This window comes from Schistocerca piceifrons, chromosome 4 (genome assembly GCF_021461385.2).
Source record: "Schistocerca piceifrons isolate TAMUIC-IGC-003096 chromosome 4, iqSchPice1.1, whole genome shotgun sequence".
In the NCBI taxonomy this organism is placed as follows: domain Eukaryota; kingdom Metazoa; phylum Arthropoda; class Insecta; order Orthoptera; family Acrididae; genus Schistocerca; species Schistocerca piceifrons.
The window spans coordinates 543,272,173-543,298,900 of NC_060141.1; the positions used below are offsets into that span (position 1 = coordinate 543,272,173).

The 26,728-nt window shown below is 43.0% G+C and overlaps 1 protein-coding gene across 1 annotated transcript in view; it reads left to right on the forward strand.

The window, feature by feature from the left end:
• Window positions 1–1,505: 1,505 nt before the first annotated feature.
• LOC124796419 (proclotting enzyme-like) overlaps window positions 1,506–26,728 on the forward strand; it is a 173,002-nt gene continuing 147,779 nt past the window's right edge. The window contains exon 1 of the mRNA XM_047260600.1: window positions 1,506–1,766. Coding sequence (XP_047116556.1) covers window positions 1,622–1,766 — 145 coding nt within the window. The 5' untranslated portion in view covers window positions 1,506–1,621. The remainder of the gene's footprint in view (window positions 1,767–26,728) is intronic.

The following is a 26,728-nucleotide window of genomic DNA, read 5'->3' on the forward strand; positions in this document are numbered from 1 at the left end:
CACTTAAATCTATACTCGATGTTAACAAATTTCTCTTCTTCAGAAATGCTTTCCTTGCCATTGCCAGTCTACATTTTATATCCTCTCTACTTACACCTTCATCAGTTATTTTGCTCCGCAAATAGCAATACTCATTTACTACTTTAAGCGTCTCATTTCCTAATCTAATGCCCTCAGCATCACCCGATTTAATTCGACTACATTCCATTAGCCTCGATTTGCTTGTGTTGATGTTCATCTGATATCCTCCTTTCAAGACACTGTCCATTCCGTTCAGCTGCTCTTCCAGGTCCTCCGCTGTCTCTGACAGAATTACAATGTCATTGGCGAGCCTCAAAGTTTTTATCACTTCTCATTGGATTTTAATTCCTACTCCGAATTTTTCTTTTGTTTCCCTTACTGCTTGCTCAATATACAGATTGAATAACATCGAGGAGAGGCTACAACCCTGTCTTACTCCCTTCCTAACCACTGCTTCTCTTTTGTGTCCCTCGACTCTGTAACTACCATCTGGTTTGTGTACAAATTGCAGATAGCCTTTCGCTCCATGTATTTTACCCATGCTACCTTCAGAATTTGAAAGAGAGTATTCCAGTCAACATTGTCAAAAGCTTTCTCTATGTCAACAAATGCTAGAAACGTAGGTTTGACTTTCCTTAATCTATTTTCTAAGATAAGTCGTAGGGTCAGTATTGCCTCACGTATTCCAACATTTCTACGGAATCCACACTGATCTTCCCCGAGGTCGGCTTCTACCAGTTTTTCCATTGGACTGTGAAGAATTCCTGTCAGTATTTTGCAGCAGTGGCTTATTAAACTTTCATAACGAAGAAATATTAAAACCTGGAGTGTGTTACCAAAAGCTTTATGGATAACTACTAGAAGTCGAAAGAAAAAAGGGGAAATTAGTGAAGAGGTGACTGTGTCATTCCTTCTGGGTAACACGTCTTCTCAAGAATGATGCAACTCGAGTGCTGGACAGCAGAGGCGTTGAAAGGAGGCCGATGACCGGGCCCCATCAGGAGTTCCCGCTAAACGTCCCTGATGCGGTGAGGGCCCGTCCACCCCCGTACCGCTAACGGGGTCAGGAACGCAGCTGCCGAGCCGGGTAGTCTCCCTCCATACCAGGAAGAGCCGGCCCGCTAGAGTATCCCGTCACCAGAGGGCGTCGTGGCCACCTGCTGCGTCCACAGATCTAGTACGCCGCTATTGGTGCCCCTCCGCAGAAAGTGAAGGACTTTTTTCTTCTCGCAGTCCCCCTCGCTGTTCGCTTCTCCTCGGCATCTGCCTGTGCTCCTTCTCCTCCTCCTCCCTGTTGTTGTTTTGGCGCGCCGGCCTCGGCAGGGTTGAGGTGGCGAGGAGCCTCCGTGGTCGGTGCGCTGGCCGTTGCCGGCGGTCAGGTTCCGCGGCGCGCTGCTCGCCTCTGATTGGCCGCGGGCCGGCCTGTTCCGAGTCACCGGCTCGCCTGTTGCGAATTCTTCTTTTAAAGACGCGGCGGGGCGTAGGGGCCTACGCCACACTCGGCGGCGTGATGCCCCAGGGAGAGGTAGCGGTCTCGCGCCGTGGTCGCTGCTAGTAGCACGTAGCACCCAGGGCCGCTCTGTTCTGCACGCGCGGCGCCATGGCGCTCGCCTCCGCCCCCTCGTGCCCTGCTGCCGCCCGGTTCATCGTCTCGCTGCTTGTCGTAACCGCGGCGGCGGTGCTCTGCGTCCGAGCCGACGACCACTGGCGAGAGATCGACGAAGACGACGCCTTCTCAATAGAAGGTGAGACACGTTTTTTTAACGAGCTCTTCGGTTGTTTCCACTCCTCATCTATCGCAAAATACAAGGGCTGCAGCTGTATAAACTAAATTATACTTACGCGATTGATTGCCAGTTCTTCTTAGGACACTGGACTTGCGCCAAAGTCCTCAACCTCCAAGCCTAGTCGGAATGGTCAACGCTATGCCTGCAGAACGCTCGATATTAATGGACTATGCGATAAAACCAGTACATCCCTAACACCAGTTCGATATTCTAAGCCATATAATCCAGACTCATGTTATTAGCATACATTTTTAAGGCTTCAATAACATGGTCATTTGAGATGAAATTCATGTGCGCTTGTGGACAGAGACAGAAGAAAAAACTGCTTTGATGCTGTATGAACTTTCGTTTATGTGTATAGTTCGTTATGAGCCCATTGTTCACAATTTTTGACCAATGCCACATGAACATCATAGCCTTGATACCTTACGATATTTTATCAAAAATGGTTCAAATGGCTCTGAGCACTATGGGACTTAACATCTGTGGTCATCAGTCCCCTAGAACTTAGAACTACTTAAACCTAACCAACCTAAGGACATCACGCACATCCATGCCCGAGGCAGCATTCGAACCTGCGACCGCAGCGGTCACGCGGTTCCAGACTGAAGCGCCAAGAACCGCACTGCCACACCGGCCGGCACGATATTTTATCACTACTTATGATTATAAAACAATCCCCCAAAACAAATTTTATTGTTTATGTCGTAGTGTTATCTGCTACGATGGACTAACACTTCACGACACCTGATAGTGATCACCTCTATCGAAACTGTTAGTAAACGAATTTTAATTTTTTTATAATTTGCTTTTCAATCAGCAGCTCACTTAACTGAATATGACGTTTTGAAGAGCACAAATTGTAGCCATCTGAAAGAAATATCGGTTTGGATCTGCGTGATGACGTAACCTAACCACGGGAAATGAGGACGGCCAGAAATGTGTTCATACTGGTTCCGCCACAATACAGATCCGTTGTTGAACTACTATGTACTTTATGGGGTCTTTTCAGTCTGTACTGGTTCTGTTAAACCCTTTTGTGACCATAGGTATCAAGGCGTTTCTACGCGGCTTTGCTGAATTGTCTGACTAGACTTCAGCGTCGATGAAACTTCTGTTATATAACGTCTTGACCTCTTGATAGTGTAAGGCATCTTATAAGACTCCTTCTTCGGTACAAATAAAAATATTGTCCCTCCGGCCTTACTACTGACACAAAGCGTCATGTTGTCGAAATTATTCCTTTTCGGTTAGAAGTGAAAATATTGAAAACTTACCGACTAGACGCCTATAAAATAATGATAGTTGTTAAAACAGAAGTTGGAACATTTTGACGAAGTAAGGAACAATATCTGCATTCTTGCATGGGTTTACATTGTTCTGTCTTCAGGGACTCAGGAGTCAAACTAATGGAGGGAGACTCTTCGTGGTTCATATAAACTTTGTTTACGATTGAGATTTTTTTCTCTGCGAGAGATTGGCTGTACATTTTAGTATACTTCACTAACATCAAGACACCTTTGATACCTATCTTCATATGACATCCTTCATATGTAGAATAAACATAAAATATAACCTACTTCTCTCTCTGTGTGTGTGTTTGTCATTCACTCTTGCAAAGTGGAATCCATGAAATAAAATTCCTCGACCGAGATTTCAAAGCAGGTAGTGCCTATATTTTGTAATTTTTATTATTATGTGTGCCTTCTACTTCACACACAAAGAAGTGCGAAGTCTCGATAAGCGTATTGCAACTGCAGAGAGAGATTGCGCAACCCAAATCTGCAAAACTAGTGACTCTGCATCTACAATAATGCGATTACAAGAAAACTGTTGATGCAGTTATGAAACCTTCATATATAAAATCTGATAACATATCTTTGTGCGAATAAGTATCGAATTGCAATAGCATATAAATCTCTATGGATTATTCTAGTTAAGAAGGGTTAACAGTTCGACGTGGTGGCAGCTGGTAAATTCCATTCGCAGTACGCATTTCTGCTTAAGAGAAAAAAGAAAAAAAAATGCAAGATTATTTTGTATTTACGTAAGGCGCAAATTTCTATGCAGTGAATTCAACTTGTGTTCTCACTACTTCAATAAATATAAGTTATGTGGTGAAATAATAGCGAGCTCAGGGCTAAAAAATACTTTTTGACCGTATTTTGGTAAATTAAAGCTAGAGTTGCAGAGAAAACTGGAGTCTATAACAACACACACCGTGCAGCATGAAAAAGATGGTACTAGTTTTTCAGAGTATTCATCTACTTCTGCAACCTGATGAAATATAGCGTCTCGCGACGTAACTCCTGCGAACTTCATTTGGAACTTTGATTATGTTATTAAGATAGGAACAAAGACTCATTCTATCATCATCCTTAATGTTTTAGTGAAACAGACAAACGGCTATATGCGAACCTTGTCCTTAAGTTTCAAAGTTTATAGTGAACTGCAGAAATCGAATATTAATTAGCTGTATTAATAAATAATTTGTGAAAACTGGGCTACTGTTTCATTTTTACACATTTCTATAATTGCGAAATGCCACAGCGACACGTGACTATCGTTGTTAAAACTGGTCAAAACAGTTAATACTGTAAAAGTTAACGCCTTCAGTGTCCAAGGTATCCGCTTTCATTCTCTCTTTTTCGTTCCATGGGTCAAGATCACTTTTTCATTCCGTGGGTCAGTTAGAACAGTAGTAGAAATATAGTTTAAGGTTCGCCCAGGAAGTAATGCACTGAATTGTCATTCTTTTCCATTGCTTGAAATTTCTGTAGTGAAAAAAATTGTTGTGAGGTATGTTAATTGAATAACTTTACAGTTACTCACTTAATCGTAATTTGCTAAAATATTCAGTTATTCCCTAGCTTAATGTTTTTAATTAGTATACCATTTGTAAAAATGCTAAATTTCTAGGACGTGGACATATACGTCATAACACTCCTTTTGATCAGCTAATAATGATACATTGTCTTTTTTAAATGTTATTAATTTACCTCTTTGTTCCAAAGAAAATACGAAATATTAATCCCAGGATGCCTTTTTTGTTCTAATCAGTGTTTGCTGGAGACTTCAATGCTTGCACAGGTAAGAAACTCGAACTCGTACCAGTATTTGCGGGAACTTAAATGCAATGGTCTGTATTTTTCCCTGTGCTGGCAACCGGCATTCTCAAACGAAAGAAAAGACTCGTGTGGAAGTAGTAGTAGGCTGGCGCGAGAATCCAGTGGGCCCCTGTGTTTCGGTACCTCCGGTGACAGAGGCTCATTAGAGACTAGCCTAACTGTACGTGCGCGTGATGGCGCGCAGACACCTATATGGGCCGACTCGGCGGCGCCGCACGCCAGCCGGCCGACTGGAAGGCACTCCAGTCCACCGCACGGCGCAGAATATTGTCGAGTCGGCGCAGGTTCTGCAGAGGGCAAAGCCCACCACACGCGCAGAAACTCGTGGCTCTGCTTAGGACGGGGCCCACCTCCCGATGACCGCTGGCGATTGCGTATTAGCATAAAGCGCTAACTCAGTACGGCGCACTGAATTATCTCGTGTGCGCTGTGGGTCGGGCGTGAGCTGAATACCAATTTTCTCCCGCCGGGCAGAGCCAGCCACGCGTGGGATGCAGTTTTTTTTTTTTTTTTTTACTGGCGTAACCCGTTAGCTCACCGCAGTTTTTAGAGGCCATAACCTTCCGGAATGTTAATGAGATACTGTGCTTAACCGAACTGTTTACGTTTTCGCTCATTCACTGAATATTAGCACAGTCCTTCTCCTGCGCTGTGGATTTGAAGGTATTATGCTTTTAATTCCGTTTGTGAGAAAATGCTTTATCTTCATAAATTACTGACGTTGCCTCAATAATTTCATAGAATGTGCCGTAACCACTTCTTCTCCCGGCTGTGTATTCAGCAATTGGCATGGGCAAGTGAATGGCGAAGGTGCATTGTCAAGAACGACGAAAAATGCAGATCACGACTTTTAAGATGCTGTATTTGCATTTACAAGTTCGAGTTTCTCGCCTATGCATGTATTGAAATCTCCAGCGTATACCATATCCGTGACACAAATATTTCACAGTTTATTTTAAGTACAGAGGTAAATTAATAAAATAAAAATTGCCGTTAAAAAGAAATATTAATTAGTATCTGCTTCCTTTACACAGAGGTTATCATTTATCATAAATTCAGTCATTAATTATTAAAAGAAATTTGTACCAGGCGTCCTAAGACGATTATGCGCACACTCGTATTTTGAATTTATGATGGACCAAAGACTTAAAGGAAAATTATCATTAAAATTAACACGCTTGTATCCAAACTTATTTTATTCTGCTTTTATTTAACCCAGCCTTGTCTTCCATTCTGTCGGAGCGACAACGCATGGTTTGTACAGGAAAAAAGAAAAAAAGAATTTCTCTCATACCCAAACCTCCAGATGTCAGACACTCAGATCGGTACTAAACCTTGTATGTCGATTGAGTATCAAGCAGAACGCCGATTTAGTTCGTGCTATGTGCTGTCGTCCAGTAGAACAAGCGTAAACGAGAATTAGAATTAACACCAGCACTATCTTCTCATGGGTGACTTGGTAGAGCGAAAGGTCGTGGTGCCTACGTCCCACTTTCAAACCCCCCCTGATGATAATTTTGTGTAACAGTTTACACGTGAAACTGTTAATGGGGAGAACATTTTCCTGGCATGTAAAAGGACTTTTTGGAGTCTGTAGCAATGTTCTTTTGAAAGTTCGCTTTCGCTTCGTTGAAAGTAGCAAACCTATTGAGTACATTTGTATAGACAGGTGTGGTGTTCTGTCGGACATGTGCGACAGAATAGGCACCACTCGTGATGAAGAAGCCAGTGCATCTGCAGTATCACAGAATAAACATAAGCAATCGGAACAGTAGAACAAAGAAATAATCGCAGCACATGTGCGGACGTATTAATAATAATAATAATAATAATAATTGGCTGCAGATGACAGCGCCGCCGTACGTCAAATGTGCGTGTTGTTTAGAGTCTCGCGTTTGTGAACACACAGACAAACGGGTCTGCAGTTGCTATCCAGTCTTCGCGCTACAGGTACTGCTGTTGAGCGACATGAATCCATGGAACGTTATTGATATTCTCGTTGAATTGTTGCATAGCGACTGTTGTATACGTACAACAACGGAAATAAATGAAGAAGAGAGAAAATGTGTAGCATTCTTACTGGACATAACTGATCACGCTAAACAGTAAAACAAAATTGTCATCAGTGGGGTTTGAATGTGGGACCTTTGGTACGACGACCTCACGCTCTATCAACTCACCCACGCGAGATCTGCAAAATAATCACTCACAGACACGCTTTTCCTGTGCTCCGTGTTCTGGTGTATCTTTTAATTGCCGCTTGTGCATGTTCTATTGGACGGCAGCAGTCAGCACGAACTAAATCCGTGTTTTGGCTGATATTCTCTCGCCATACAACTTTTGGTACCGATCTATGTGTCTGAAATCTGAAGGTTTGGGTCTATAATATCCGTTTCAGTCAGAGTTTTGTTGTTCTCCAGGCAGATGTAATGGAATACTCCGTTACAAAACAGGTCTCTGAGCATTAAAAAAGAAATATAAACGATAATATCATCGAAATAGTAACACAACTGCAAAATTGCTGGCTTTGCCTTTGAATGAAGCTCCAAAAATTTAAGTTTCATCTCGCTTAGGACGTATTTCGTCTGTGTGGATTAAGTTCGCCAGATAAAGGCAACATTTTGGTCAGCGTGTACACTTCAGTAATAGAATTTTGGCCTGATTTTTAAGGCAGCACCCCGAAGCAATCCGTAACTACATTGATTCAAAAACCACTGGCTGTTGGAGTTGCGTTCCACATTCCAAGTTTGCGTAAGACTTGTTTAATCAGATTACGAAAACAAGCAAGTACCATGATTCCGGAACTTATAGCCGTACTAGAAGGACTAAATTTCTACTCACGGATGACAGCAACATTTTCATTTAGATATTCTGCACCAAAAGTTCACTATCTGCTCTAAAAATTCTGCCGAAATTTAACGTCAGAGTCAGAAAATTCTGCTGCACACAAGATTACTGAAGGATTAAAATGACGCTAGAAGAAGGGAAATATTTTAATTAAAAACAAAACGAGGATACCAGTAATGAAGGTGTTGGTAGCTATCTGGCCAAAGAAGATGCTGCCGCAATTGACTTAATTAGATTTAAATCCCATGTACGGAATACAGACGTGTATTATATAGAAGAGTGATAGAAGACTAGCAACGGGAATGCGAGCAGATGATAAGGTACAAAGTGAAAAGTTATACAACCACTACTCCGAAGGTCCCCAGCCCACGAAACACCACACACATTCAATTTCTTGGCGCCTGGCTTCTTCAACAGCTACACTAAACTTTAAGCACTGTCGTTTCCGCGTACATCAGCGCATACCAAAACAGGAAATGCAATTGTATTTCGATACAGTAAAAATTTGAAAAGATTCCGGCGCTGATTAATGAGTAGCAGATAATAAACTGATACCCTACAAATTCCATTAGTTACAGTCTACTCTCAAATTACTCTATTTGTTATTTTGATTGCAGAAACTGGTAACCGCAGTTTCTCCCAAATTTAACCTCCAGTGCGAAATGTCATCATTAACGAAAACTAGCTCAGACAGAACACTAGAAGTAGTGCGGAGAAGCGAAATTCAAAACAACCCAGACGTACGATTTCCCTTTTATCCCCAAAATCGTTACATGCAAATGTTACGATTGTTCCTCTCCCATTCCGGTCCTGTCGAATCCACTGGACCTCGACGTCGACGGAACGTTCAAATGTAACTTCCTTGCTTAGTCTCGCCAGTACTCAAGGACAGAACCGGTGTGGTCATCATACATGTAATCGTCCCAGCAACTGCAGAAATTTAATATTACTGTAATGACTGTCGTCATATTTCTTGCGTTTGCGCCGTTGTGGTCGTTCGAATGGTGGGTGGAAATGTGAACCCAAAAGATCGTACAATTGTTCAACCGCTACTCCGCCAGTCTTTTTCTTTTTCTTTTCGAAAGAAATAGCATACCATGAACCAAAGAGAGGAGTAGCTTTCTCTACACGGAGGCTATCATTTACCATAAATTCAGGTATTACTTGTGAAAGGAAAATTCTACAGTATAACGCTGTTAATTTGAATTTATGGATGACCAATGCCTTAAAGCAAAATTTCGTTCATATTATTATGTCTGAATGTAAACTTACTTTCTGTCCCTTCTCAGAACGCCAGGTTTGATCTCCGTGATCCATAATCTGGTACAAAAGTTAGCATATCGTAGAAAAATTAAGGATACAAAATTTGAGTGTGTTTAGACGAGATAAAAAGAAACTCTTTCATGCAACAAGAACGTCACTGGTGTTCCGTTTCCGCACTAAGGGTCCATAAAGGTTTTGACGCTAGTGTTATTCAGAGACGGAGTTCAGACTGCTGTGCGTTGACATGTTGCTGAAAATTTCGTACGTTTACATTGATGCACAACTGGCACCTCCGTGTTAATGATTGTCCAACACACTCAACGCGACCGTGTGTTTGATGAATAATGGCTGCAACTTCAGCCAAACGGGCAACCAGCTCTTCTGGAGTGTGTCGATGTCTCTCTTAAACTAAACGCTTTATCCCCCCTGCAAAAATAAATCCATAGGAGTGAGGTCGATCGTGGTTTCGGTATTGGCCCACCACTCCCAGTCCAATTGTCTAAATCTTCTCTGACATTAACGGTAAATCATGGTGGGGCTTCGTCATGCTAAGATTTGTGTTGAAAATCTGATTGCAGTGTCAACGTGTTGAAGTCGTAGCAGTCAAAACAACTGTGAACGTTAGCCTAAGAAAAGTCCAGCGGCAAACACTTCAAGCGCCCCTGTAACATCTTTGTCACATAAAAAAGTGTTTCGTTTTATCTCCTCTAAACATTTTAAAATTTTGTCTACATTTTTTTTTCCTGTACATGTATTTCATGGAAGTGGCTCTTGTGAGTAACGGCCCTCACAAGCTAACCCTAGGTCTAGTGATAATGTAATAATAACATAAATGATTTCACTACCACTCATGTTATGTAAAATACTCGTGTGTATAGATCATGTTATCGTTTTTATTCAGATAACTTTAGTACAACATTGAAATTAATTATTGCTTCCCCATATACGCCTTAAATTACATCCTTAATGTCTCGTAGATAATCTGGATCTCATTATCGATAATTTCTAGGTTCAAGATGTCAAACACGTGTGCCTGATATACTCTTAAACAAAGCATTCATTTGTAAAATCATGAAGCCGAAATATTTTCAATTTCCCTTTAAGTACATGGTTTGATCTTGGAAGATAATCAACGTCGAAAATATTAATTAGAATGCAGTATAGCCTACTATAAACGTATAGTCCCTAGTTTACTTACTGATGGAACATTGTTCATAGTATTATTAGCTCTAAGATCTCGTACGCCGTCTCACTAGTAACAGTGTCACTAGTAAATGTATGAATACGTGTTGAGAGTGGAGTTTCATCTACACTGTAGTTAACGAGAATCGAATTGCAAATTATGGAACTGTTACTGCCGAGTACCTTTCGTGTCAACAATCGTCGAGCCAGACTGAACATCTCCGTGTATTTACCAAAACTCAACATCAGTACGGGGTCTATCACTTGGTGTAAGAGGTTATTGAGATATGTAGCTTGGATCTATGATGTTATAAAGTGTGTGTAGTAAATATTTTAGAGAAGATATAAAGAAGAGTAGCGCGTTTCTTTATGGGTTCGTTTTGCAAGCGTAGGAACGTTACAGAGATGCATATAAAACTACAGTGTTGCACGTAACAAATGGTGTGTTCTGCGCCACGGAGAAATTTGCTGTTAACATTCCGAGAGTGTACGACCTAATAAGAATCAGGTAACACACGTCTGAAGAAATGAACGAGGTGGGAAGAAAGGGAAATCTGAAATCATACGGAGGATTACCGACAGGCATTCTACCCACATACGTCTCGCGAATGTAAGAGGAAAGGGTTGCGGCATAGTGACCCCGGAAGTATAGGTTGTATCGCTATGATTAGTAACGCCGGTTGCTGAATTCGCACTTTCGAAGGAGGCTACATGACTAATTTACTTCGGCCATAAGTCGGTCGTTTCAAATGTTGGCGAGGAAAAAAATTTTCGTACCAAAGTCAAGCCGCCAAGGAAGAAGAGGGAATGAGAGTGTAGGCAACCCTGCCAGGCGGTAGAGCAGAAAGAGTGCTGGAGAAGACGAGCAGCGCTTAATGCGCTAATCATTGTTTCCTACGTAAGACTTACTGCTGCCTCCGAGCTCAGAGTATCGCACGACGAGTTGCAGTGTATTCTGGATTTATATAGACAGGAGTCAGTACTTGGCGCGTTCTTCCTGAAGAGTCAGTACAACCCAGTGCCGTACACTTTCGAAAAAAATTGCCTAATGGAATTTGTTTACAGCTAAGCTAAGAGATTCAGCTAAGGGGCAGAACAGCTGAACCAAAGCGAGACATCAGAAGCAAGCCCGTTGCCCCAGATGTTTAGTACATTTCCGGTTAAATACACATTTGTATCCACAGCATTGCCGAAAAGAAGCTAGAAAGAGCTGACTTTGAAGAAATAGTGTTTCATCCGGTAGCTGCACGGTCATTAAGTAGCACGTAAAACAGGTTTGGAGTAGTAAAGTACGAGGCAATGTACATCCCTATCCTCTAATTGTGAGGAGGCACGTTGTTAATACATATCGATAAAACGAATATCGCGCTGGACTAATTTGGGACTGTTCTACCGAACGGGTACGAACATTTGTCTTTAAAAATTATTTTGTTCGTAACGGGAAACATATCGACGCTTTCCGTCGACAGTTGGCGTAGCGTGAAAGACGTAATGAGCAGTATTTGTCTGGGACTCCAGATACACATTTCAAATACGAAATTGCAAACAACTGTAGAAAGACCAGAGAAAATTCGTCTGACAACTCTTAGGAGGGACACCCAATACACTTCGAAGCTTGCAGTCCTGTAAGAGAAAAGACTAAATAGAGGGGATTTTTGCGAAGAAGGCAGTTTCTTTATAATGCAGAAAAACTCTCTCCTAGGTCGAACAGACTTTTTCTGGAAAGCGGATAAACTTCTTTCTTTACACCATTTATTCCATTTACTCTTTCCTCTTAAAGGGCGATCGCTTTCGAAATACATAATTATTTTTTCAGGTGGACACCATTGCAATACTAACATGGCCAAACAAGTCTGTCGAACATTCAACCATACATTACCTACTGCGACACTTATACAGAAACCTGTACAAACCAACCGTACCCATCACAGGCATCACGACGCCGCTCAATCGTATCTTCATAATGACATCCACGCTGCAAATACAACACATTTACACACACTATGTGACGTGTGAGTACATTTGACCAGCTAAGCGAGACTTCCGCGGGCGCATCAAAATGAAATAATTTACTTATACACCAGTCGAGCTCTCGGGGAATATTACCCATTTTAAATAAATAATTTCTTCATGTTCAAAGTATTTTCAGTTACTGACACAACACCCAATCTTCATCGAGATGGAGAAAATTGTATTTTTCTGAATCATTCTTCTAATCGGCAGTGAGTCTTTGGATCACGGTTGTTGTTGTTGTTGTGGTCTTCAGTCCAGAGACTGATTTGATGCAGCTCTCCATGCTACTCTATCCTGTGCAAGGTTCTTCATCTCCCGGTACATACTGCAACCTACATCCTTCTGAAACTGCTTAGTGTATTCATTTCTTGGTCACCCTCTACGATGTTTACCCTCCACGCTGCCCTCCAATACTAAACTGGTGTTCCCTTGATGTCTCAGAACATGTCCTACCAACCGATCCCTTCTTCTAGTCAAGTTGTGCCACAATTTTCTCTTCTCCCCAATTCTATTCAATACCTCCTCATTAGTTACGTGATCTACCCAGCTAATCTTCAGCATTCTTCTGTAGCACCACATTTCGAATGCTTCTATTCTCTTCTTGTCCAAACTATTTATCGTCCACGTTACACTTCCACACTCCATACAAATACTTTCAGAAAAGACTTCCTGACGCTTAAATCTAGACTCGATGTTAACAAATTTCTCTTCTTCAGGAACGCTTTCCTTGCCATTGCCAGTCTACATTTTGTATCCTCTCTAGGTCGACCATCATCAGTTATTTTGCTCCCCAAATAGCAAACTACTTTAAGCGTCTCATTTCATAATCTGATACCCTCAGCATCACCCGATTTAATTCGACTACATTCCATTATCCTCGTTTTGCTTTTGTTGATGTTCATCTTATATCCTCCTTTCAAGATACTGTCCATTCCGTTCAGCTGTTCTTCCAAGTCCTTTGCTGTCTCTGACAGAATTACAATGTCATCGGCGAACCTGAAAGTTTTTATTTCTTCTCATTGGATTTTAATTCCTACTCCGAATTTTTCTTTTGTTTCCTTTACTGCTTGCTCAATATACAGATTGAATAACATCGGGTACAGGCTACAACCCTGTCTCACTACCTTCCCAACCACTGCTTCCCTTTCATGTCCCTCGACTCTTATAACTGCCATCAGGTTTCAGTACAAATTGTAAATAGTCTTTCGCTTCCTGTATTTGACCCCTGCCAGCTCCAGAATTTGAAAGAGAGTATTCCAGTTAACATTGTCAAAAGCTTTCTCTATGTCTACAAATGCTAGAAATGTAGGTTTGCCTTTCCTTAATCTATTTTCTAAGATAAGTCATAGGGTCAGTATTGCCTCGCGTGTTCCAACATTTCTACGGAATCCAAACTGATCTTCCCCGAGGTCGGCTTCTACCAGTTTTACCATTCATCTGTAAAGAATTCATGTTAATATTTGACATACGTGGCTTATTAAACTGATAGTTCGGTAATTTTCACATCTGTCAAATGGGTCCAAATGGAGAATCGAAATACTTGACGAGCAAGAAACGTTGCTGCACTGTTGTTGTTTTTGCTGTTACACAATTGGGTTCTGTGTTACTTTCCATATCTTTCCACTCATCTGTAGCGATTGACAATTATCACAGTGACTTAAATGTTTCAATAATAATGCACATTTCTCAAAATGTTCTGCAGCCTGATGACACCTCGTCTTGAACCAGCTCCGCACTTCTAGATCAGATATTTCCTTTCGAGGAAAAACAGATAACTGCTCGTTATAATTCGTCTACTGCCATGTACATAAAGGAAACAATAAAATATATTGCCCGTTAAGGGAGAAGAACCCTTGTACAGAGTGCGACAAACATGACTGTTATGTACAAAGAAGAAGGAGAGGAAGGTTAGTCTGTTCGATATGCATACCAGTGAGCTATTTCATGTGAAGGGCTGTTTCTTTCCGATTGGAGTGGAGATATAGCTCAGATGGACAATGTATCGGTAAGGACGGTAGCACGTTCACGACACATTTAAAGTCTAGGAGTGCACAATTTTGCGTGATACAGGCCACACATGAGAGTACATTGTGATTGGTTTTATTACTAATTTGCACATATTACGATAACTATAATAGAAAACCAAAACTTGTAAGAAGAAATGAGGAAAAAAAGAAGAAAAGAGAAGGAGAAAGATAAAGCTTTGGGTGACAATACTGAGGCTGCAGATTGTGGTAAACGCGTACTCAATGAGAAGTAATTAGAGAATTGCCAAAAAATATGTCTTGGAAAAATATTCTTCCTATAGAAACACAATTTTCCTCTTTTTGATTCATACATTGTATTTTGTCAAGAGAAAATCCTTTTTCAACACATAGTTATTTGAAAGCAAACACGGAAAACAGTGAGCTTTAATCCAAGATCAAGAAATACCATTGCTTCAAATAATAAGCATTTGTTTTACAAATGGGAAAATGTGTCACTTCTTTGATATTGTGGGGGCTGTTACTTCATAGTCGAATGTTGTCATTGTAAAGGGAGTTGGCGTAAGTGCTTGTGGCAAAGGGTGGTTTAAAAGTAATTTAGAATACATTGAGCAGTTGTTTCGTGAAAAGTTTTCATGGAAGAATGCTATATTAAGAGACTTGTAGGTATTGCGGGTTGTGATAACTGAAGATATCATAAAAAATACGAAGAATATAGTAATTGCGTTTACAGATTCTGACTAAACAAAATAATTGTACATAATTGTATTGTATCTGGGATAGATCACGGCTAAATCGAGGAGCTAAGAGTTTTCAGGTTTTGGGCATCACGACAATTTGAATAAGAGTAAATTTAGACACAGATCCAGTTTCCTTTTGATGTCTCCAGAAAAAGGTTTTCTGCGTTTAGGTAAAATATGATGCGATGCAGCACACAGCTCCAGTACCGTCTTTGAAGTGTAAGTATTCACCCAGTATTACATCTAGATATGTAAATGAGGAACTGAAAGAGTTTACGTATTATTAGTAAGACGTGTGGAGGAAGTTCACGCTAATATGAACTGATGAATACTGATGAGCCATGTTAATTTTTTACGGTTTAACAAGGTTCAGCTTAAGTCTTATTATCTTTGCTCCTCTTTCACATCTCCACTAATAAAATTTGCAGCAACCGTGTAGTTTACTGGCCTTGCGCCTAGACATACTTGTAGACATCACATATAAACTGGCTGACAAAAACGTAAAGCGCCCAGAACACACAGTCGGGTGTCATTGTAACTACGTACACGTGCACACCGTCGGCGGGTATGTAAATGATTATAGTTGTAATTCTCTATGAGAGGTAGAATGGTCGCCAGAGTGCATTAGTGTTGTTCATGTTTAGTATTTTTATGAGGTCAGTGTCAGACGTGGAGTGGTCACTGTGAAGGACACGGAAACGCCACGTACTCGTTTCATACATCGTTATCGGCAAGTGCCAGAGTTTGAAAGGGGTCTGACTCTACTATCCAGATTTGAGGAGCATGGAGAAGTGACAGTGGCCCGATGTTGGAGTGCATCGGAATGTGAGGAAATTTGGAAATTTGTGGTAAGGTCTTATGGGACCAAACTGCTGAGGTCATCGGTCCCTAACTTTATGCACTACGAGGTGCATTCAAGTTCTTAGGCCTCTGATTTTTTTTCTCCGGACTGGAAAGAGATAGAAACATGTGCATTGTTTTAAAATGAGGCCGCGTTTATTGTCATTACGTCCCAGAGATGGCAGCACCGTATGGCAGATGGAATTTTACCGCCAGCGGCGAGAATGAGAACTGTTTTAAATACTTAAAATGGCGACGTTTTCCTTACTTGAACAGCGTGCAATCATTCGTTTTCTGAATTTGCGTGGTATGAAACCAATTGAAATTCATCGACAGTTGAAGGAGACATGTGGTGATGGAGTTATGGATGTGTCGAAAGTGCGTTCGTGGGTCCGACAGTTTAATGAAGGCAGAACATCGTGTGACAACAAACCGAAACAACCTCGGGCTCGCACAAGCCGGTCTGACGACATGATCGAGAAAGTGGAGAGGATTGTTTTGGGGGATCGCCGAATGACTGTTGAACAGATCGCCTCCAGAGTTGGCATTTCTGTGGGTTCTGTGCACACAATCCTGCATGACGACCTGAAAATGCGAAAAGTGTCATCCAGGTGGGTGCCACGAATGCTGACGGACGACCACATGGCTGCCCGTGTGGCATGTTGCCAAGCAATGATGACGCGCAACGGCAGCATGAATGGGACTTTCTTTTCGTCGTTTGTGACAATGGATGAGACGTGGATGCCATTTTTCAATCCAGAAACAAAGCGCCAGTCAGCTCAATGGAAGCACACAGATCCAAAGCCACCAAAAAAATTTCGGGTAACCGCCAGTGCTGAAAAAATAATGGTGTCCATGTTCTGGGACAGCGAGGGCGTAATCCTTACCCATTGCGTTTCAGAGGGCACTACGGTAACAGGTGCATCCTACGAAAATGTTTTGAAGAACAAATTCCTTCCTGCACTGCAACAAAAACGTCCGGGAAGGGCTGCGCGTGTGCTGTTTCACCAAGACAACGCACCCGCACATCGAGCTAACGTTACGCAACAGTTTCTTCGTGATAACAACTTTGAAGTGATTCCTCATGCTCCCTACTCACGTGACCTGGCTCCTAGTGACTTTTGGCTTTTTCCAACAATGAAAGACACTCTCCGTGGCCGCACATTCACCAACCGTTCTGCTATTGCCTCAGCGATTTTCCAGTGGTCAAATCAGACTCCTAAAGAAGCCTTCGCCGCTGCCATGGAATCATGGCGTCAGCGTCGTGAAAAATGTGTACGTCTGCAGGGCGATTACGTCGAGAAGTAACGCCAGTTTCATCGATTTCGGGTGAGTAGTTAACTAGAAAAAAAATCGGAGGCCTTAGAACTTGAATGCACCTCGTACCTAATCTAACTTAAACTAACTTACGCTAAGGCAACACACACACCCATGCCCGAGGGAGGACTCGAACCTCCCACGGGGGCTGCCGCGTGGACCGTGCAGGACGCCCAAGACCGCGCGGCTACCCCGCGCGATGGAAAGTGAGGGCAGGCATTCCCATCGTCAAGGTTCCACAACCACAAAGAAGGACAGTTGTATTGTGCACCAAGCACATAGTAATCTCTTCACATCTCCATCTGTCATACAAGGACTCCCTCCAACATTCTGTCTAATCCTTCACCGATGGTCAGAGACTAGCAGCAGTCAGAATAGGAAATAACTGTCCTATGCATAAAACTTCCTGGCAGATTAAAACTGTGTGCCGGACGGAGAGCATAGGCTACCGTTAACATCACAATACAAACGGCTGAGTTTGGGATGGTGCCATGCCCAGTAGGAATGAAATACTGATTAACTGTGTCCAATTGTGCTCAGCGATGAGGCGGCCGAAGTGGCCGAGCGGTTCTAGGCGCTACAGTCTGGAACCGCGCGACCGCTACGGTCGCAGGTTCGAATCCTGCCTCGGGCATGGATGTGTGTGATGTCCTTAGGTTAGTTAGGTTTAAGTAGTTCTAAGTTCTAGGGGACTGATGACCTCATATGTTAAGTCCCATAGTGCTCAGATCCATTTTTTTGTTCAATGATGAATCGCTAGCCCGGATGACCGTCGTCGATGAGTATGGCGGCGACCTGGGGAGAGATCCCACTCTTCAGATCTTTTGGGGAGGTACACCGGTGTTGTTTCCAGGGTCAAGATGTTCGGAGGCATCGGCTCTGGTTTTAGGTCATGGCTGTCAATGATTGAAAGAACCCTGACGGCACAACAGTACATCGCACACATACGGTTTCCTCTTGTGTTACCTCTCATGTGACACTATCACGGTGCCATTTCGCAACAGGACAATACTGTCACACATGGCACATGCCTCTATGAACTGTCTGCATGATGCTGAGGTGGCCAGAAAAGTCCCAAGATCTGTTCTGTGAGGGACAGATAGAACGTATATTGGACCAGCCTGGACGTCAACTCCTTCCCGCTGCCAGTATCTAGGATATGAACGTCCAGTTACAACAGTTGTGTGCCAGTTTGCCTATACGACAGCTTCAACGTCATACTGATAAAAGAGCTCGTACTGCCACGTTCTTAGTAAATTTGAATCCATTTTGTAATCACTGTTATATCGTCACATACCGTCTGAACCCGTGAAGTTTCATTCCGTTTCCGCCTCCCCTTTCGGCGCTTCGCTTCATCTTTCTTTTTTTTTTTTTTTTCAGGCAGTGTAAATGGCAGTTACAGTGAGTGAGAAGCTATGCAGTTTATATACGGTGAATTAACAATGGTCGTAACACTAACCCTTGAGGGTCATCAGATGTTATAGCTCTCAACTGCTTCTTCTGCATTCCCGTCGTACACTGTGATGACAAAGGTCGTGGGACAGCGATATGCACATATACATACGGCGGTAGTATCGCGTACACAAGATATAAAAGGGCAGTGCATTGGCGGAGTTGACATTTGTACTCGGGTGATTCAAATGAAAAGGTTTCCAACGTATTTATGGTCGAACGACGTAATTGATAGACTCTCAACGCCGAATGGTAGTTGGAGCTAGATGCATGGGATATTCCGTTTCGGAAATCGTTAGAAAATTCAATATTCCGAGATCTGCAGTGTCAAGGGTGTGTCAAGATTACAAAATTTCGGCAATTACCTCTCACCACGGCCAACGCAGTGGCCGACGACCTTCACTGAACGACCGAGAACAGCTGTATTAGCGCAGATTTTTCAGTGCTAACAGACAAGCAACAATGCGTGAAATAACAGCGTAAATCACTGTTAGACGTACGACGAACGTATCCTTTAGGACAGCGCGGCGAAATTTGGCCGTAACGTGCTACGGAAGCAGGCAACCGATGCGAGTACCTTTGCCAACAGGAGGACGCTGCCTGCAGCACCTCTCTTGGACTCGTGACCATATCGATTGGACCCTAGACGACTGAAAACTCCTGGTCTGTTCAGATGAGTTGCGATTTTCGTTGGTAAGAGCTGATGGTATGATTCGAGTGTGGCGCAGATCCCACGAAGTCATGGACCCAAGTTGTCAAGAGGCTTTGTACAAGCAGCGACGGCTCCATAATGGTGTGGACTGTGTTTACACGGAACGGACAGGGTCCTGTGGTCCAACCGAACGGAGCATTGACTGGGAATAGTTACGTTCGCCTACTTGGAGACCGTTTGCAGCCATTTATGGACTTCATATTCCCAACCAACGATGGGATTTTTATGGATGATAACGCGCTATGTCAATGGCCCACAATTGTTCGTGATTAGTTTGAAGAACATTGTGAACTTTTGGAGCAAATTTGTTTCTTTCTTTCTTTCTTTCACTTACGCCATAGTCCCGCAGCGATCGCAGGGTCGGCGTAGTTAGAACGGATTTGGCAAGTTTAGTTTGAGGGGTGGCCGGATGCCCTTCCTGCCGCCACCCCGTACCCCCAGGGACGGAATCAATGTACCACAGCTGTCTCCATCTAGTGTAAATCATGAAATAGCGCGAACGCGTTTCAAATGACTGCGACGCGTGTAACTGAAGCGGAACATGGGGACCAGCCCGGTATTCACCTAGCGGGATGTGGAAAACCGCCTAAAAACCACATCCAGACTGGCCAGCACACCGGCCCTCGTCGTTAATCCACCGGGCGGATTCGATCTGGGGCCGGCGCGCCTACCCGAGTCCAGGAAGCAGCGCGTTAGCGCTCTCGGCTACCCTGGCGGGTAACTTTTGGAGCAAATATGTGACCAATAAGGTTGTCCGACGTGAATCCAATCGAACATCTACAGGACATAACTGAGAGGTCAGTTTGTGCCAAAAATCCTGCACTGGCAACACTTTCGCAATTTTGGACGGCTACAGAGGAAGCATTGCTCAATATTTCTGCAGGGGATGCAGAGGACTTTCAACGAAATTTTCAATCCATGCCACGTCAATTTACTGCATTGCTTCGGGAAATGGGAGGTCTGACACGATATTAGGAAGTATTCCATGACTTTTGTCACCTCAGTGTAATATACCGGGGGCACCTTGTAAGAAGAGATATACGGAAACGGCGGGAGGGACTAAATCGTGGGGCGATATGAAGGGGGAGGGACGGGGGGGAGCGAGGTTCGCCAGACAGGTGAACCCTCTGCAACTCTGAAACTCGGCCTGCCACGGTTGAGTGACGCGTAGTAGCAAGCAGGCAGCGGAGCGAGGCGCGGGCCTTTGGTAGGAAGGCGTGGGCGGCGGTGCGGGGGCGCGGTGCGCCTGCGCTGTGGGGTTCCGTGGCCGCAGCTGTACCCGCAGCCGTAGCAGTAGCTGTAGCCGGCGAGGCGGGCGTCCTCGCGACGCTGGGTGTGGCCTCGCCTCGCCGCCTGGTCATTGCCAATGCCAGCGACGGCGTGCGGGGTCGCCGCTCCAAGCAAGGTCACCGCGCCGCCGGCCCCGTTACAAGTCCTACCTGCCGCCTCTCCTCTCTCTCTCTCTCTCTCTCTCTCTCTCTCTCTCTCTCTCCCACACACCCACACAAACACAACTACACCGTGATTGTCGTACATCAGCACGGCCACCTCGGCATTTCTTTCCTTCAGTATCGACTATAACTTCTTACCAGCACACTGAAGGCCCTACACCCACTAATTTCTTCTTCTTCTTCATCTTCATCTACTTGTTTTGCAAATCAGTCACTTAGGACCAAGCGAAATCAGCACTTCTTGGTCTTCCTTTAGCGCAGTATTTCTTCATGAGCAACGAGTGATTTTGGAGATAATCCACTTATACTTAGCATTTAAACGAAGAAGGTTCGAAGATATGTTGTTTACATACGAAGAATTAGCAATGGACTTAACATTGAACCTTGAGGGACATATGGAGGAATAATATATCCGTCTATTGTTTCTTCCATACTACTTTCATTATGCACTGAAGGCTAAGGAAACAGTGGAAGAGTTAAATCAGGATTGGATACTCCTTTCCTTTTATTCGAAGCATTGTATGTGTCTTGGCCTGTAAATTTGGTGATCCTGACTCCATAACGTCTTTTTCAGTTTGTTTCTACCAGCTGGATCCACTAATCTTATTTTTCAAGAATGTGTGAATTTGACGGGTTAGATTTTTTGGGTCCAATCTTTGTAAAGTTCTATTAAATGTATTCTACGCGTTCACATGCAATCGTCACTTAAGCGATTTTCCTGTAGATATCTTCTTTGGGCTCTGGGTAACATATTCCATCTTACATTCTTGGTCCTAACACTCTGCTCATCATTTTATGTTATTTTACTTCTAACAGCGCTTTTTTGTGTTGGAGAGTGCGTATGTCTACCACGAAGAGTGTTTCTGGTATGCTAACTAATGTATAATGTCGAGCTCTGCAGTTTCGAGAAAGCATTTTAGTTACAAATCTTTTCTTAAGTGAAATGTTTCATGTTTTTCCCTTTTCCGAAGTCCGTTCTATGAGCCACTTTTCTTACAATTTTCAATGATTCATTCAATCACTTATCTAAATTCTTTAACATGACATACAGGGTGTTTCAAAAATGACCGGTATATTTGAAACGGCAATAAAAACTAAACGAGCAGCGATAGAAATACACCGTTTGTTGCAATATGCTTGGGACAACAGTACATTTTCAGGCGGACAAACTTTCGAAATTACAGTAGTTACAATTTTCAACAACAGATGGCGCTGCGGTCTGGGAAACTCTATAGTACATTTTCCACATATCCACCATGCGTAGCAATAATATGGCGTAGTCTCTGAATGAAATTACCCGAAACCTTTGACAACGTGTCTGGCGAAATGGCTTCACATGCAGATGAGATGTACTGCTTCAGCTGTTCAATTGTTTCTGGATTCTGGCGGCACACCTGGTCTTTCAAGTGTCCCCACAGAAAGAAGTCACAGGGGTTCATGTCTGGCGAATAGGGAGGCCAATCCACGCCGCCTCCTGTATGTTTCGGATAGCCCAAAGCAATCACACGATCATCGAAATATTCATTCAGGAAATTAAAGACGTCGGCCGTGCGATGTGGCCAGGCACCATCTTGCATAAACCACGAGGTGTTCGCAGTGTCGTCTAAGGCAGTTTGTACCGCCACAAATTCACGAAGAATGTCCAGATAGCGTGATGCAGTAATCGTTTCGGATCTGAAAAATGGGCCAATGATTCCTTTGGAAGAAATGGCGGCCCAGACCAGTACTTTTTGAGGATGCAGGGACGATGGGACTGCAACATGGGGCTTTTTGGTTCCCCATATGCGCCAGTTCTGTTTATTGACGAATCCGTCCAGGTAAAAATAAGCTTCGTCAGTAAACCAAATGCTGCCCACATGCATATCGCCGCCATCAATCCTGTGCACTATATCGTTAGCGAATGTCTCTCGTGCATCGATGGTAGCGGCGCTGAGGGGTTGCCGCGTTTGAATTTTGTATGGATAGAGGTGTAAACTCTGGCGCATGAGACGATACGTGGACGTTGGCGTCATTTGGACCGCAGCTGCAACACGGCGAACGGAAACCCGAGGCCGCTGTTGGATCACCTGCTGCACTAGCTGCACGTTGCCCTCTGTGGTTGCCGTACGCGGTCGCCCTACCTTTCCAGCACGTTCATCCGTCACGTTCCCAGTCCGTTGAAATTTTTCAAACAGATCCTTTATTGTGTCGCTTTTCGGTCCTTTGGTTACATTAAACCTCCGTTGAAAACTTCGTCTTGTTGCAACAACACTGTGTTCTAGGCGGTGGAATTCCAACACCAGAAAAATCCTCTGTTCTAAGGAATAAACCATGTTGTCTACAGCACACTTGCACGTTGTGAACAGCACACGCTTACAGCAGAAAGACGACGTACAGAATGGCGCACCCACAGACTGCGTTGTCTTCTATATCTTTCACATCACTTGCAGCGCCATCTGTTGTTGAAAATTGTAACTACTGTAATTTCGAAAGTTTGTCCGCCTGAAAATGTACTGTTGTCCCAAGCATATTGCAACAAACGGTGTATTTCTATCGCTGCTCGTTTAGTTTTTATTGCCGTTTCAAATATACCGGTCATTTTTGAAACACGCTGTACTTCGTTATTTCCAATTTTGAGTCCACCCACTAGTGTTTTGATATCAGCCATTTTTTTTTATTCGGATGAAACTAGTGGTCCAATTTTCCGTTCTTGTTCCTGCAATAATACAAGTTCTTTTACTGTATCAGTGATATCTTTGACAATTAGTACTATGTCATGTGCAGAGGGTAGACAGTCTAATTTTACATCTTTGAGCTTCGGTCTCAGTATCCACTGCATTATTATTATTCGTATTTATTTGTTATATTCTGTCTATTTAGTGTATTCTAACAGTAGAAAAGCCACCGCTCTTCAGATTTTGACACAAATTATAGAAAAGTGTTAAAACACTTGATGTGTAATGCGTACTCAATGACGAATGAAGATGACTTACAAGGCTTCTGATAGCTAAAGCTGCAGGAGAAATTCCGTTGCTAAATCTAGAGGAGAGTAGCAGATAGTTGGAAAATGTACATTGAAGGATTTTACGAGAGACAGGAACAGTCTGATGACGTGATAGAAGAACAAATGGAAGTCGATTTGGAAAAAATAGGGGATCCACTATTGGACTCTGAGTCTGATAGAATTTTGAAAGACCTACAAACAAACAAGTCAGAAGGCATAGACGACATTCCTTCAGGATTTCTACAAACGTTACGGAGGTGCTAATCAAATCCCAGATGCAGAAACTACGAGGCGTTGAGCATCACGGGGAGGCCTACTCGTAAAACTGTGAGAGAAAAAGCTCCAAGACGAGTCGTGTAACGTGTTACTCTCTCCGATGAGGGTGACATGCAAATCAAAGGAACTAGAGTTCATACGTAGGCTTCTCATGTAACATTCGCTATTGGAACTCAAAAGGAGTGGTTGAGGGTGGCGGAGTAATGATAATGGTACTGAAATATCCTCCACCACACCACATACCGTAAAGTGTCTTGTGGAGTATGGATGTAGAAGTTGAACTTCCTTTCTGATCGAGAGTAGGGCAGTATGCAGCCGTCTGCATTACATTTCTAAAACATATATCATTGATACTTCGTCGAGTAATAAAGAAAGGTTTCACTGATGCCTTCTAGCAGATTTGTAAAGGAGTTACAACGGCGTGTAGCTAAAGGAAATTATTTTGAAGGCAAGTAAAAAGATGTAAATACACGGGGTGGTTATAGTAAAACTTTGCCGGCCTGTGTGGCTGTCCGGTTCTAGGCGCTTCAGTCTGGAACCGTGTGACCGCAACGGTCGCAGGTTCGAATCCTGCCTCGGGCATGGATGTGTGTGATGTCCTTAGGTTGGTTAGGTTTAAGTAGTTCTAAGTTCTAGGGGACTGGTGACCTCAGAAATTAAGTCCCATAGTGCTCAGAGCCATTTGAACCATTTAGTAAAACTTTCGCTACCTGAGCCAGTGTAGAAGGAAAACTATTTACTGTACGGGTACCGAACTTAATATGAGTGGTGTTCAGACGGTGCGCTGCGAGATTTGTGTTATTAGCAGGGTTAGTGTCATGACTTGGCACTTGGCCCCATTACTGGCGCGGTGACGTGAGAGGGAACTCGGACCTCAACGACAAAGGACATGCAGCGTGAACGGCACACGTTACTGTGATCTGCTTCGCCAATGTGCCATCCCTGCTCCTCGAGAGAGAGGTGCTTTGGACTCAATTGCTTTCATCCACATTGGAGCTCGACCTCACGTTGCTCGTGAGGTCACACGCTTACTGAGTAACACATTGGAAGAAACCGAATCACTGGCTGATAGTTCCAAACCGCATGGCAACCAAGATAGCAGATTTGAACCCATGTGATTTCTGGCTGCGAGATTATCTGAAGGACAGCGTCCATCAACGGGACACTAAGACACGTTAACGTTGAAGATTTGCATAGCGAGGGAGGTAGCCGAAGTATCAGCTGAGATGTGTCGGACAGTTGTAAAGCAACCATAATACGGTTCCAGGCTGTTGTGGATGCAGATGTTCGTCACACTGAGCAACGTTTGTAACCTGGAACGTAAACATGTTACGCAGTTAACAAATGTTACCTTCTCATCTGGAAATTAAAAAGTGTTTCTTTCAGTGGTATATTCGTTATTTCACTTCCACATGTCCTCAAAAATGTTTCCACAAAATTATGGAACACCTGCATCACTCGTTTTTAATGGGGTCCTCTCAAGTAGCGACAGTTTAATTACAACCACTCAGTATCTGGTAAGCGTAGGCTTTCGTAGCCATTGTCATTGTCAATGAGATTCGTTTGGCTCTAGACCCAAAGTTGACTGCACCCTGTAATTTGTTTGTATCAACCGTTTTATAGCTTTTCTTTCTTTTATGGTGCCATTCACCAACTTTTTAGATGTCCTTCGCATTTCTGTAAGTGGACTGTTATGTTACACCAGGTTGATTCTAAACTCCTTCTATAACAAAGTAATCAAATAGTTGACGATACTTTGAATATCAATAATTTCACGTTGAACACAGCTTTCCGCTACAATAAAAATCTGATATTCTATTGAGCTCATTTGAATCTGCCGTCCCGTTTGAAACTGACGCTAGCGATACATTTTCATGCCAGGACATGGAAAAACTTTTGTCAAGCTGGCAACCCTCTTGTGGCTGCTACGTCCAACTTCAGTGTTCACGCAGTGTATCTTTATGAGCGATCATTGACAGTTGTATGGTATATCTGCCACTAAAAGATACTGCGTCACCACTGATAGCTTGACTATACTGGCTATACTGGCAGATGATGTATTGTTTTTCTTTATTGTTGTTTCACCCACTTCGCCCTGAATGGTTGGAAGAGGGGTGGAGGAAGTGTGGGGAGGAGGGGGGGGGGATAGAAGAGTTGTGACTGTCAGCGGTAACAAATCCGATCTTCAATCAAAGAAATTAAAAAAAATATGGAAGTTACTTAAAAGCATTAAACTTTGGTAAATTACGTACAGTTTATAAATTAAAATATAGACGACTTTCTTGAGTTTTTCTTAAAAGGTTGAAACTGATTTTCTTGTGGTTACATATAATAAAATGGACTTCTCCCACTGGTGTGTGGCACCACTGATGATGGCAGTTGTACACGGTTTTGAAACTGCCAGGAATAAGGAATGGATGAAAAATAACTGTTGATTTTGAGAAAAGAAGTGAGAAATGGGTGTTAATGATTTCTGTGGGAGAGTGGAAAATGGTAAGAGGTGGTAATGAGGACACTGAACCAAGCTGTTAGGAAGTGTAAGCTCTCCATCAGTAATTCTAATTAAACTGACCTTGCTCCTAAGAATTTGGCTATCGGGCCTTAGGGGAGAGACATACTGACCACGATCGCATACAAAATAAACTGTAGCCAAAATCTACGTGACGTATCTGCAATTCTCTACCAGATAATTTTATCATCATTGATGTTAAAAGTTTTTGCAATAAAATAT